The 13,693-nt window shown below is 35.8% G+C and overlaps 3 protein-coding genes across 6 annotated transcripts; all 3 read left to right on the top strand.

The window, feature by feature from the left end:
* Window positions 1–827: 827 nt before the first annotated feature.
* Window positions 828–6,272, top strand: OTLD1 (OTU-like cysteine protease family protein). 3 transcript variants are annotated; one of them, XM_018128003.2, is made up of 9 exons: window positions 828–1,035; window positions 1,586–2,467; window positions 2,965–3,126; window positions 4,349–4,426; window positions 4,853–4,931; window positions 5,023–5,168; window positions 5,389–5,454; window positions 5,550–5,724; window positions 5,823–6,272. In XM_018128003.2, exons 2-9 carry the CDS (start codon window positions 1,778–1,780, stop codon window positions 6,038–6,040), a joined length of 1,614 nt encoding a protein of 537 aa, XP_017983492.1. In that variant the 5' UTR covers window positions 828–1,035; window positions 1,586–1,777; the 3' UTR covers window positions 6,041–6,272. The 3 variants fall into 3 exon arrangements, with proteins under 3 accessions (XP_017983492.1, XP_017983491.1, XP_017983490.1); XM_018128002.2 differs by having other exon boundaries at window positions 1,576–2,467; XM_018128001.2 differs by having other exon boundaries at window positions 1,464–2,467.
* A 477-nt stretch (window positions 6,273–6,749) lies between these two features.
* DCP1 (decapping 1) lies at window positions 6,750–10,916 on the top strand. The gene is made up of 8 exons (XM_018127610.2): window positions 6,750–7,089; window positions 7,181–7,221; window positions 7,311–7,360; window positions 7,604–7,748; window positions 8,413–8,469; window positions 9,189–9,312; window positions 9,977–10,438; window positions 10,617–10,916. The coding sequence occupies exons 1-8, from the start codon at window positions 6,928–6,930 to the stop codon at window positions 10,671–10,673; spliced, it is 1,098 nt and encodes a 365-aa protein (XP_017983099.2). The 5' UTR covers window positions 6,750–6,927; the 3' UTR covers window positions 10,674–10,916.
* A 432-nt stretch (window positions 10,917–11,348) lies between these two features.
* Window positions 11,349–13,480, top strand: LOC18590275 (RNA-binding (RRM/RBD/RNP motifs) family protein). Of its 2 annotated transcripts, XM_088809991.1 has the most exons (5): window positions 11,349–11,564; window positions 12,241–12,309; window positions 12,408–12,514; window positions 12,713–12,801; window positions 13,178–13,480. In XM_088809991.1, the coding sequence occupies exons 1-4, from the start codon at window positions 11,441–11,443 to the stop codon at window positions 12,794–12,796; spliced, it is 384 nt and encodes a 127-aa protein (XP_088666117.1). In that variant the 5' UTR covers window positions 11,349–11,440; the 3' UTR covers window positions 12,797–12,801; window positions 13,178–13,480. The 2 variants fall into 2 exon arrangements, with proteins under 2 accessions (XP_088666117.1, XP_017983100.1); XM_018127611.2 differs by lacking the exon at window positions 13,178–13,480 and having other exon boundaries at window positions 11,350–11,564; window positions 12,713–13,055.
* The last annotated feature ends 213 nt before the right edge of the window (window positions 13,481–13,693 follow it).

Here is a 13,693-nt window from a genome sequence, read left to right as displayed (position 1 = left end):
ATTGAATGGAAGCCAGTTCTACTACTCATGCATAACTCCCGCAAAACCAAACCTCATAGTAGGAGTTAATTATAGGAAAATCCTAGCTATTAGTTTGCTTGAAAAAGTTCCTAGTAAATGGCCTATTCCAATTTCATATCAAGTGGTATGTGCTTTATATATATATATATTAGCTATGAGATTATTTAATTGAGGTGATATGATTTATTGACATAATATCATTTTCATTTATCTATTTTCTCCTAAGTTTATTTCATTTTTTAAGACTAATAAAGAAAATTATTATTCTACACAGCTCTACAAATAAATTTATTAATTTTTTAAAAAATATTATAATGAATTATGCAATAACTTTCTAATATAATTTAAAAACTCCAAGTAAATGATGATCCCAACGGTACACGTGGACGCTGTGCCACTACTGAATTAAAGAAAGAAATTAAAATATATACTTTTTTATACAACGAGAAACAAACAGAACAGGTGAGTTTCACTTTCACAGAAGTAAAGAAAGGAATCAGTTCTGAAACTTTCTGACAAAGGAACTGAACATAACAACAAGTACTAACCTTCGGCTCAATCATTCTTCGACACGTCACTCCCTCAATTTAACGCCCTGCTGTACAATCTCCCACGTGCTAAATGACAACACACGTGCTTCCAGACCCAATACTCGGCTAAATCGCCAAGTGTCCGCTTCTCGGGGACGAGCCAGGCGTCGTCCACGTCATTAATCTCTCCCGCGGTGGAATTCCCACCCTCGGTTAAAAAGCAGCCTCCCATTTTTCTTTCTTCCTTGTTTTTTCCCCTTTAAAAAGAGACTTTCTCTCTCCATACAAAGGAAGGAAAAAACATTTCTCTTCCTTTGTTTCTCTCTCTAAATACTCTCCTTTGCCTTCAAGTTATCTTCTTTTTGGGCTTTGCCTTTCTTCAAAAACCCTAACAGAGAAATAAATATCCATCCTTTTTTTTGTTTTTATTTTTTGTTTTGCAGATCTCAACTGGGTTGCCAGAGCTATCTCTCCTTCCTTAAAGGTGAGTTTTGGTTTCTGGGTTTTTGTTGATCTTTAGTCAGGGATTGGTTCTTTTGGGGTTTTTGGATTTGCTTGATTTTGTTCATTTTTATGTTTTGGAGTTTATTTATTTGTTTTAAGTTACCCTTTTGCTTGCTTGGTTGGTTGCTAAGAAATGGTAGGAAAATAAAATAGAAGAAAATATTTTTCAAGTAATTTAATGGTTGAGAATAATTTTTGTTCCTGAAAGTCAATTTCCTTAATTAGGCTCATTTTAGTAAACCTTTTTTAATCTTTTGATCATTTGGTAATAGAAGGTTTTTGGGTTCATGAGATGATCTTTAGAAATTTCCTACCTTTTCTTGGAAACCAAACAAGGTTTTTGGTAGATAAAGTTTTCATTTTTTGGTTGATTTTTTTCTTGGAAATTTGGATGGTTGTTGGTTGCAGCTTGGGCTAGTGAAGGTGAAATTTTTGGGAATTTTTCGGGGTATAAAAATACGAATACTTTGAGGGTTTTATTGTTTAAAGTTCGAGGTCTGGGTCTCATGAGAATTGTCAGGGGAATGCAGAGATTGTTTCGTGAGGAGGTGAACGTGCTGGGCTGGAAGAAATCATTCAGCCAAGGGATTGGCATTACCGCGCCCAAGGCAAGAACACGTGACAAACTTATGAGTAGGGTTCTGGGTCTCTAAGTTTAGGGGGTTTTGGAAGGAAGAATTAGGGCTACAGTTTCTCATTGAGAATAATTTTCAACAAAAGAAATGACTCGCATCTTGGTTCAACGGGGTTCCACTGCCAGCTCTTCTTCAAATCCAAGCCGCTCTTCTTCCTTGCCCGGGCCATCTTCTTCTCGGGCAGAGCCATATGTTTCTACTCAGCAAGTTCCTTCAGCTGCCAAAGATGACGAAGTGAGTGAGGAAGTGCAGGAACAAGTTGCTACAGATGAGCTTTTAGAGTCTTCTGGGAGCAGTGAAAATAAGGCTGTGAAAAGTGATGATGTTTTGCTGGAGAACTTGCATAATGATCGGAATGAAACTTCAAGCAATGAAATCGTTGAGGCTGAGAAAGTGAATACTCTTGATGCCACAGGTGCATGGGAAATGATGAACGATTTGGGTGGGTTGAGGATTTCAGAAAAAGTTGTGGTTGAAAGTGAAGGTTCAAGTGGTGATCTCTTACCAATTGGCACTGGACGTCAACATCCGCCCCCACCTCCTGTTCCACCACCTAAACCTTCAGCAGCAAATTTAAATTCAAGAAGATTTCTGTCAGGAAGTTCAAGTCCTGCTCGTTCTGGATCATCTAGAAGAGCTGTTGCCTGGCCCATTGTTCCAACAAGGACATCACCATCTGGGTCACGGCCTTCTTCTCCCAGATCTCATGGTGAGAGTGAGGGTTATAATAGTGCTGATGAGCAGAACCCGTGCTTTGTGTCCTCCTGCAGTGATGTAGTAAGTTTTTTATTATAAATAATCAAATCCTTGTTGTGTTTTGTTTAGTAATTTGCTTTTAACGGTGAAAAATCGGCTAGTGTAGAAATTTTTACATGATTGGTGTGAAAAACTACCATTTTTCGCTATTGTGCCATGTCATTTTTCTTGTTTTTGGCAAGTCTACCTTGATTGACTATTTTGTTTTTTGGATAAATACCTTCATTGACTTTGGTCATCTCCTACTTGAGTTTTGTATATAATAGTCCACTACCATCTGCGATTATAGGTGTAGGTGAATGTATCTATTTTATGAATGAGGCATGCTATTATCCTATTGCATCCAAAGATGTTTATATTGACCTTGTAACTTATGATTTTTTCTTAGGTTTGAATGGAATGTTCTGTAGTTTAATGTTCTTTTTGAAGAAGTGTGACCTGAAATTAATGCTTAGCTTTGGTGGTTTCATTTTCAACATCAGATTCACTTTGAAAGTGGTTTCTTGTATCTGGTACAGGAAAGGGAACGCCAATTTGAAATTGATATTAGACGAACAAAAGGTCTAGAAGTCAAACGGATGTTAGAAGATGGGAATTGCCTCTTCCGTGCTGTTGCTGATCAAGTATATGGGGATTCTGAAGCTTATGATTTGATTAGACAAATGTGCATTGATTACATGGTACAAATATCTCATACTATAATCTTGTTTTTGATATTTATGCTCCATAAAAAGGTTATTGTCATTATTAAGGTGTTTGATGGTCACTCATGATGTATTTGAACTGTTGAAACAGTTTGGTGAAAATTTTCTTAGAAACAGGAAAACATGAATTACTCAGAGAAAAGAGAAAATGAAACTTAATGATTGTTTTTTTTATTTTTTGTTTGGGAACATAGTCCAACTATAGCTACCATAGCCCTTTTGACGCTTGATTAGAGACTTGGAGTTTTTTAATGATTTATTTACTTGTGTGACATTGTTGTTTCGTTAATTGCATGGTAAGGAGATCTTTTCTTGGTCTCATATATTTCTCAGATGCTGGGAGATGAGTAGAAAATCCATGAAAGAATATGGAGGTACTGAAGCTTTTATTCATCTGGCATGCCAAAATTAAAGAAGAAAGCTGAAGGCAGAATGTCTTAGTTTTACTCAAGTATTTGTTTAAAATATGAAAATACTGGGCCTTAAATTCTAATATCTAGTTATAACTATAGACTTGTTGTATAATTTAATTAGCTTAGAGCTCTGAATATAATTAGAGGCGGTGTGGCTATCTAGGAGGTGATGGTAAAACCCTTTTATATTTGTTTGGTAATATAGCATTGTATCTGCCTTATATCCCTTTGCCTTACGAATAAGATAGAAGCATATGTTTTAGGGATGAACAAAAGTAACTGTGTTCATTGACATGCACTTGAGAGATGGAAACCCTCTTGCCAGCTCTAGTTAGTGCCGTTCAGGTCACTGTTAAGCTTCTTGGTTGAATCTTTTATAACATGTAAGTATGTTCCTCAAATGCATATAATTTTGCCTGCCTGAACTGTAGTAACTTTTTGTTGAATATAACTAGGATCTGGGGATGGTATTGCTCTTTGTTGAGTTGGCATGGTGTGTGGTATTCGTCTTCTGTTATGAATCTAAGTTAGATTAAACTTTTGAATGTGATTTAACATATGCATGCTCTGGTTTTGTTGTTACTTTTTTAATGGTATAGAATGGTTTCTGACCACTGCAACATTTTAAATTTGTTAAAGTATAGATTTGTAATTCCTATATTTCTTCATTAACTTTCTATTTGCATCATTTTTGGGGGTCTTCAATCACATTAGTTTTGAGGTGCTTGAATGACATGATTTGGGATGTTTTTATGATGGATGCTTAGCCTTAACTGTTCATCCAGGAGCAAGAGAGGGATCACTTTTCTCAATTTATAACAGAAGGTTTTACATCTTACTGTAAGAGGAAAAGAAGAGATCAGGTATGCAGAGTCAATGTAATTGATTATACTATCTTAATGCTCCTACATGAACCTTGCTTTGGCATCACATTTCTCACTGAGCATGTCATTATTTCTTTTCCAATTCCACTCCAGGGTTATAGCTTATCCTTTGTTATGTTGATGAGGATGATCAATTTATTCTATTTTCCTTTGTACTTTAAACCTTTTTAAATTCATAGCCAAGATTACAAGCACTCTACTTAATCAGTTCAAAAATATTAACCAAGTTATTTAACCTCCTAGATGATGCATTCTTCTTCACCCAAGTAATTTCTTAATTCTACCACCACCATTTTGTTTACTAAAGCCCATTTGGTTGTCTATTCTCTTTTCTTATTACCTGTACAAGCACATTGTCTATTAAAATGGTTTGAAAGCATCTGTTTCTTTTGGTCTCGGATACAGGTCTATGGGAACAATGCGGAGATCCAAGCCTTATCAGAAATGTATAATAGACCTATCCATATCTATTCCTACAGCACAGGTGATTCTTGATCGATGATTTTGATACTCATTTACTTAGCTTTGTCTTCTACAATCTTCTTCCCTTTTACTGACAAATTTAGTTGATGCAGAACCTATAAACATATTTCATGGAAGCTATAATACTGATACTCCTCCCATAAGGCTGAGCTACCATCATGGGAATCATTATAATTCTCTTGTTGATCCACGTCGTTTGACAATTGGTGCTGGTCTTGGATTTAGCTGTCTCCGAGGGGTGTGTCTGCATTTCCTTCTCCATATTTTCATTTTTCTACTTCTTACTTGCTTCTTTGTCCCCTGGTTCGAACATGTTTTATTTTTGGCTACCTCATGGTATGAAACTTGATTTGTATGTGAGGCTTCGATGGCAAGATCTTTTCAACCTGAATATGGAGTTTGAGTAAGTTAGAATACCAAACAGGATTGTATGTTGCTGACTGTGTTGGGCTTTGCAGGCAAATGTGGACAAGGATCAAGTGAAGGCTGCTATTAAAGCTCAACAAGACCAGCAGATTGATAATGCAAGTATTTTGATAATTTGAAAAAATTTGTGTGTGCCCAAGGTAATATGTTATTAACAGAACTCTTCTTTCTCTTTTATACTGCATACTGACAGGCACTCCTAGCTGAGGGGCGATTTTACTCTGATCTCGAGCTTACTGAGAAGGAAATTGAGAGAATGGTTATGGAAGCTTCTAGAGCGGAGTACCTTGCCAAAGACAAGTTTAAGCCTCAAGTGGGCCGAAAAGGATCATCTACTTCCACTGCTGAACCATCGTCATCTGGAGCCAGTGAGTATCCTAGAGATTTCTGAATCTGATGTTGTGTTCTCTGATAGTGTGTGGTGAATATGAAGCTGTAAAATGTAAACTGTATTAATTGCTGACAGGGCCATCAGGGAGTGAGACCAAAGTGGAAGGTTCGAAAGAGCAAGGTTTGCGGGATACTGTTCTCAGCAGTGGCATCCAAATATTGTTGTCAATGGGATTCAGTTATCTGCAGGCAATTGAAGCTTATAGCATATTCGGCGATGATGTAGATTCCATGGTCTGTTATCTCCTAGAAACCGGCAGTAGCAGCAGACGCAAAGGCAAGGCAACAGAATGAATCACGACAATTCAGACTAGTGGAAAAGATTAGTAGCAGGCATGCTGTGTAGAGCTCCATAATGTTGGCTTCTCCCTCCACTCCTAACGTTGTAGCCTTGGTATTAAAATAAATAAATTAATTAATTAATTAAAACAATTCCTAGTTGCTGAAAGCATGGCAGACGCTACGATGTGTGATCTAAATTCAATTTAATAAAATGAAATAGCTAGCTAGAAAAGATTATTGTCAATATCATGTGTGGAATCATTTCATTTGCCGCATTTCCATTTTCCTCAGTTAACTTCTGTTTAATTAAAGTTTTATATTTTTAAATAAGTTTACATAATTAATGATTAAATGATGATCATATGATTTTATTTATTTTTTTATCTTTTACGTTAATCATATGAATGTCACGTAAGAGTAAAATAATAAAAGAAATTTCGATTATCGATCATTAAAATTTATTTAATTTAAAATTAAAATAAAAAATGTAATTAAATATGATAAAAAAATTTATTAAATATTTTTTAAGTAATTTAAATATTATAAAAAAATAAAATGAACTATCTTTAGCATTGAATTTTGATTAGTTAAATCTATTTCATGAATATAATAATTGTTAAGTAAATCACAAAATGAGTTGCTTAAAAGAGAAGGCGTCTTCCTTCCCTCGTTACGTAAATGTTGGAGAAGGGCAAATTAGTCAGTTCAATACCAACTAACGCAGCTTGCCAAACAAGCAGAGTTCTGGTTGGCATCATTTCCATTTCCATTTCCATTGCCATTCCATCATTCTTCTTTCTCTTGTATATGTATCATTTCTCTTTCACTTCCATTCTTTTAACGGACCAAACCTGTGTCTACCTCTCTAGGGTTTTCCCTTTGAGTAATCAAAGAAAAAAATGACGCAACCATATGGGAAATTAATGCCTAATTTGGACCAACAGAGCACCAAGCTCCTCAATCTAACTGTCCTCCGTCGCATTGATCCTTTCGTCGAGGAAATTCTCATCACCGCCGCTCATGTCGCCTTCTACGAGTTCAACATCGACCTTAGCCAATGGGTTCATAACTTTCCCTTTCTTATCTTTTTGCTACTAATTTTTGCTTCTTTCTAATAACCATTTCTTCTTTTTGTCTCTGTTGTTTTTGCAGAGCCGAAAAGACGTCGAAGGATCTCTTTTTGTTGTCAAGAGGTGACTTGAAAGTGTTCAATTTAGTTTTAAATTTTACATTTCTATTATGAATTTCTTAATTAAGATATTTCTTTCGGTTCATAATTCAGGAATACGCAGCCTAGGTTTCAGTTTATTGTGATGAATCGACGCAACACTGGTTAGTGCCATGCTGTCTCTGCGCCTCATTTATCCGTGCTAAATATTTGTATGCTTAGAACTTAATCGCAAAAATGCCTGATTTATACATGCAATTACTATTTTATTATGTCATTTCAGTGTCTTTAATTAATGTAATATATTCTATGATAAAGCTTTTTGCTCAGTTTGGTAAGATATTAGAATTTTGTAAGAAAGTTTGTTTATTTAGTACTAAGAAGCTTCAATTTACCTTTATAAACAGATAATTTGGTGGAAAATCTATTGGGAGATTTTGAATATGAAGTTCAGGATAAATATCTACTATACCGCAATGCTTCTCAAGAAATAAACGGTATTTGGTTCTATGATGCACGTGAACTTGAGGAGGTTGCAAACCTTTTTAGCAGGTACAGCTAATTTTTGTCATTTCTTTTGCTTTGTATGCTTTGGACAACAGAAAAATGTATTGTATGTGTCTTGTGTCTATGCCAAGTGCCAACCATGGGTGGTTTGATGCATCATTGGCATACCTTTTGGGGTATATAATAATATAATAAAAAATCATTCCGATTCCCACCTCTTAAACATTTCCTTAGGCTGTGTTTGCAGTAGATATGATTATCTGAACTATGACCTTTGGAGAATTTGTCTAATCATTTTGTTGGTTTTTCATTTCTTATTTTGAGTTATTAGTAACCATTAGGTCACCCTTTGTTTAAGACTTTATATTAGGGAAAGGCTGTATTTGGTGCTCAAATACAAGATCTGAGTTGTCAAGTGCAAATGCTTGGGTAGTGCCATGAACTTTGTAAGCAGCTCAGCTTGGCCATGTATTTTGAGCGATAAGAGGAGGTCTAGCTCAGTGTGTTACGAGCTGATTTTGAGGAATATTTTGTAACTACAAGGCTTGAATTCAAGATGGCTCAGCATGTGTTCACAAGCTTTCTCAAAGAGGGCATTCATGTTTGTGTCTGTTTTGTGTGGTGAAATTTTATGATATTTTTAATTGTTCTTTTGTCCAAATTTTTAATTGCTTATTTATGCCATTTCATGTGCTTCTGGCATCTCCAGGATTCTTACTGCATACTCAAAGGTGCCCCAGAAGGCAAACGTAACATCAACAAAAGGGTAAGCATTATACTCCCCTCTTTTTCATTGTCCATGCATATGTGAAAATAGGCATTGTGCTTAGTGATCAGCATAGCTACATTACTTCATCATCAAGATAAATTTTCTCTTGATTTTTAGTATTTTATAATTGTGATCTTTGAGTTTTTCAATTGACATTGCAGTTTCCAAGTTCTAGAAATTACTTCATCAGTTATATTTTGCCACCTATTATCTTATCTGGTTCCCTTCTTTTACCAAATGCATCACCAACCATAATAGACGTTACTGCTTCTGATATTTCTCTAAAATGAATTACTGAGTCTATTATCATGTTGGACTCCCCAACCCCGCTTTTTTCATCTACCAAATGGGTGCTGGATTAGTGTGATTTTGCTGAGGCCTGTACTATGCTTTGATAAAATAGTAGCTAAGCCCCTTGTTTTCTAATTCTGGCTAATTTTCAAGCATTGCTGGTGTAACTTTTAGAGGAAATTCTATTTTGAAATGCAGGATTGTTTTTTCACTTGTAAAATTTTAACTGTAATGAATTGTCGATGAACCAATTGAGATGCCATTATATCTGCTTTCTAAACTTCCTATATATTCCAAGTTTCTTTACTTTTCATCACCATTGCTGGTGACAACTCACAACTTGCCTGTAAATATTTCAAGGAAGCTTCTCTCTTTTTGCCTTTTTGTTGCAAATTTCCAAGTAATGATATTAACTACAAAAGCAGTGAGTTTGAAGAACTGGAGGCTGTCTCAACAATGGCCATTATGGATGGTCCTATGGAGCCACCATCATCAACAGCATCTAATGCTGATGGCCCTGATGATCCTGCATTTGTGAACTTCTTCAGTGTATGTGCATTTTCTAAACAATGTTACCTTAATGAAGTAATTTCTATGCATTCAATTCTGTCCTCTGATTACATGCAATATGTTCTACCACCTATAGAATATTTTGAGTCACCCTATGATTGTAATGCGTCTCATTGTGCTGATTTCTGTTGGGTTGCTTTAGTCAAGTTCTATGATTACATATTGTTTTCGCTTAGTCAATGAACAAAATAAGTATGTTTTTGCTTTTACAGCAAAGGCCTGGCTGTTCTTATGTATCCTAAGATTGCACTCTGAATCTAATTGTGTGGTGAAGCATGTTTATTATAAGGGACCTCATCTTGATCTAGTTTTGAATTTCTAATTGTCAACTCCCTCCATCATCCTTTTTAAGTCCACATGTCCCTTTCTGCATGTCCTAAGTTGTTTATCCACTAACATGAACGGATAAACACTGGCTTGTTCTTATTTTATACCCCATATATCTTGGAAATTAAAACTAAAATATAAAACAAATCAACATGCATTAAGGGAAAAGAGGTATTATTACTAAAGTCAATAAAATGGTCATGTGATTCAAATTTTTTATTTTTGTAAAGATACTGAAGTGTTACGTATATTGGGCCATACAAACAACATATTTAATCAGTGACTAAATCTTCCTCCTTTTGTTACATGATTGCAGACAGCTATATCCATTGGAAGTGCTTCAAATGCAAGAGTTTCTGGACTACCATACCAATCTTCTGCAGCAATGCCTGCACCTTCCAACCCAACCATTGTTGCCTCCCCAACAGTGCCAGCTTTGCAACTACCATCTCCTCTACCATCTTCTACTCCTTTGATGCCACTCCTTGATACCCCTGAATCCAGCAGCAGTCATACTAATCTTGTAAAGCCCTCTGCATTCTTTGTGCCTCCTTCCTCTTCTGTACAGATTCTGCCACCTGTCTCTACTCCTTTGCCCACTGCACCTCTACTTAATCCTCCTCTGAGTCGTCAGCGTCCATATGGTACTCCATTGCTTCAACCATTTCCGCCACCTACTCCACCACCATCTCTCACTCCTGCTCCTGTTCCCATTCAAAACTATGGTCCATCTGTCAGCAGAGAAAAAGTTCGGGATGCACTTCTGGCTCTTGTTCAGGTTAGTTTTTCTGGCCATTGTTAATGTTTGAAGCTTGATTCATAGCTGATTGGAAGGATCTTTGGACAATATACTTTTAAGAATGCTGATTAGCAAAGACTTTCCCCTAGACTAGAACTCTAGTTCTTATTTTTTACTATTACTCCCATGCATCTGACCAACATTGCATATGTGACAGGACAATCAATTCATCGACATGGTGCACCGAGCACTGCTAAATGCACATCATTCCTGACCACCAAATTGAAAGCACCGGTATAATACCTTATGCTGTAGCTTTATTGGTCAATTTTGCAGGTCCTTTTGGTTTCTTCCCCCCTTTTGTTACCTACACTAAAAAGTCAAAAACCCAATTTGTATAGCATTTTATCTTCCTGAATGGATTCGGTGGAGTCCATATGATTCAATATAGTAATATACGTATAGTATGATTCTGATTCTTAATCTGTTTGCGATGGTAAAGTGGTTAAAATGTAAACTAGCTGCATTTATTCTTGTAGGCAAACTGATCATTCACAATGTTTTGTTCTTATACGGTCCAATGTCATCCCAAATGTTACCCATATCAAACTTTGTAAAGAATAGTTGCATATACATATATATATTTATATATCTCTTGTCTTGATAAATAATCAAGCCTCCAATTTTCAACTTCAAAATTCCAATTTAAAATATTCAAATCCTGAGGCTAAAAAGGCTCAAAAGTTTATTTCTAGATACATGTAAGTATCAAAGTTTCAGCTCAAGTTACGAAAGGGGTGGCAATGAGTGGGCACGGGTCGGGCGTAAGTAAAGACCATTCATAAACAGTTTTAGGGATTACGTGTTACAGCCCAACTCAATTTTGGCCCAAAGCAATTTCCAACCAAATAGAAACCCAAAGAAAATATAGTCCCAAATTAAGTTAGCTAAAGACAAAACAAAACAAAACTGGAATTCCGAAATCAAAGATGAGGGCACTCATCTGTTTTGTCTTTTTCCCTCTCTGCTAGAAAGCTGAAAATGGCGGCGTCAAATTTGGGAGGAAGCATCCTGAAATACGTCTATCATTCAAGCAGCCTATACAATAAGAATCCAGGCCAACTCTTCTTCTTCAGAGGCTTCGCTTCTACCCTCTTCGTTAAAGGTATTCATATTAATTTAACGAGAGTTTACCATTAACCCATTGCCCACCATTACATGTCGAGTTGATTTGATATATATATATGTTTATAAAGTTGGATTTTTTTTTTTAGAATTATTTGGTAGATGATGAAATAACACAAACACCCCATGTTCTTTATTCGGGGGTGGTTGCAGAATGGTGGAGTAAATTTTTGTTTTTGTAGTTCATTGTTTGGGTTTTCTTTAAAAACAAAAAGTCTTGGTAAAGAATGATTAGCTTATCTATTTTAACTGGGATAATAAAGAACATATGTAATGGGTTAAATGGGTTAATTGATTGAACTTGCATGCTTTGCTTGATTAAACCTGCAGTTTTGAAAGGTTTTAGAAGAGGCAATATCGAAATGGACATTCTTTGGTCAGTAATCAATGAGGATTATAAAATTAACTTTGGGCTGAAAGGGTATTCCTAAATTGAAATTTCTTAGCTTCATTGAATCATTGATTCTCTTAGTTATTGGAATTTCCTCTTATGCCGTTTTTAATTTTGTCTAACTTTGGTTCATGCAATTTTCACGTGATACATACGTGTTCTTACTAGCTGGATCACTTTCTTTCAATTTGGAAGCTGTTGCTTTCGACGTGATTCCTCTTCCTGATACTTTTGTTTTTACTGTAACTGATGATTTTACTTGCAGGTATTTCTTTCTCCACCACAGAGGATGTATTAGCTAATTCATTTTCACAATTTGGCAAAGTAGTTGAAGGTTTGTTCTGCGTCTGTTTATCCCAGCTTGAACACCTTTTTTTTTTTGGACTTTTTCTACTAATAATTGTCCTTTATTTAGCTATTTTACTTTTCCAGCTAAGGTAATGATGGATAGTGTTAGAAACAGATCAAAAGGGTATGGCTATGTGACTTTTGCTGAAGAGGATGAAGCCAGGAAGGCTCTTACAGTCATGAATGGGCAGGTAATGTTGCATTACATCTTTCTCATTTCTTTTCCTTTATTTAATCCTGCATTAGTCCTCTGCCACACATCAAGGAACCTTTTATCAGTTGTAGAATTAAGTAACACCTTTAATGTGAAGGATGTATATATTCTGCTGCTAATTTTGGCATTTTTCAAATTGCGAAGTTCAAATTTGACAAATTGTAATCACTTGCAGTTGCTAGATGGACGTGTCATCTTTGTAGACAAGGTGCGGCCTGGTTCAATTCCAAGGACCCCGAGTCAAGCGGCTGATGAGTGATTTTGGTATTTTTTTTCATGTCATATGAATACACTAGAGAGTTGAAGCTATGGAAATCAATTACATTCAGAGTTTCGCTTTTTGTTTGAAAACAGTTTTCCTAGAATGACATGACAGATGGAATGGGTTTAATATTATTTGTTCTAGGTCTGTCAGAGAATTTGGATCTTTGATGATTTTGTAGACAACTTTGGTTTCTTCTCCCCTTCTATTATTGGGGTCGATGATAAGTTAGATGTAGGTTATTTACTTCCAATCATTCCCACTCCTTATATTGATGTGTAATCGTGTGAAAGCCTAAGCATGTTTATGAAAAGGTCTGAGAGATGCTACTTAATGATTTCCGTGTTTTAGTAAGCTGCTTAACCCAAGTTATGGCAGGTTCAGAAAATCTAAGACAAAATGGAAGGCGTGATAGTTGAGAAAACCTCGGGCTTGGAGTCTCATGATAAGGAAGCTCCAGTGCAGTATTAATGAAATGTAGGAGCAAGCTGAATTAAATTCCCCATTCTTGTAACTAGGGTTACAGATTACTAACAAAATCCTGTTTGATAAATGTCATCAAAAACCATGTTGTGTAGCAGCATGCAATTGGGAGCCGAGAGTCAGTTGTTACATATGCAGACCTACTCTGGTCTTATAGGATACCCTATAAGTTTAATCCTAATCTTTTATCTTCAACAATTCAAGTTTGAGACTGTTAGCTTAGAGAATCTCAATTTCTTCATAGGCTTTTGCATTCCCATTCTTGGTTAGTAGTATCATTCATTCCCCAGAGAAACTAGTTGCTATGAGTGTGTACCCCAATCTCCTCTCCTTTTTCTCAAGAGTTATTTTTTCCATTTCCTATTTAAAAAAAAAAAAGAAGAAAAAAAATACAGAACAACATAAGGAAAA

Source organism: Theobroma cacao, chromosome 9, assembly GCF_053813885.1.
Source record: "Theobroma cacao isolate CCN51 chromosome 9, ASM5381388v1, whole genome shotgun sequence".
In the NCBI taxonomy this organism is placed as follows: Eukaryota; Viridiplantae; Streptophyta; class Magnoliopsida; order Malvales; family Malvaceae; genus Theobroma; species Theobroma cacao.
The sequence above is the reverse complement of the archived record's forward strand: the minus strand, read 5'-3'. Positions and strand labels throughout refer to the sequence as shown.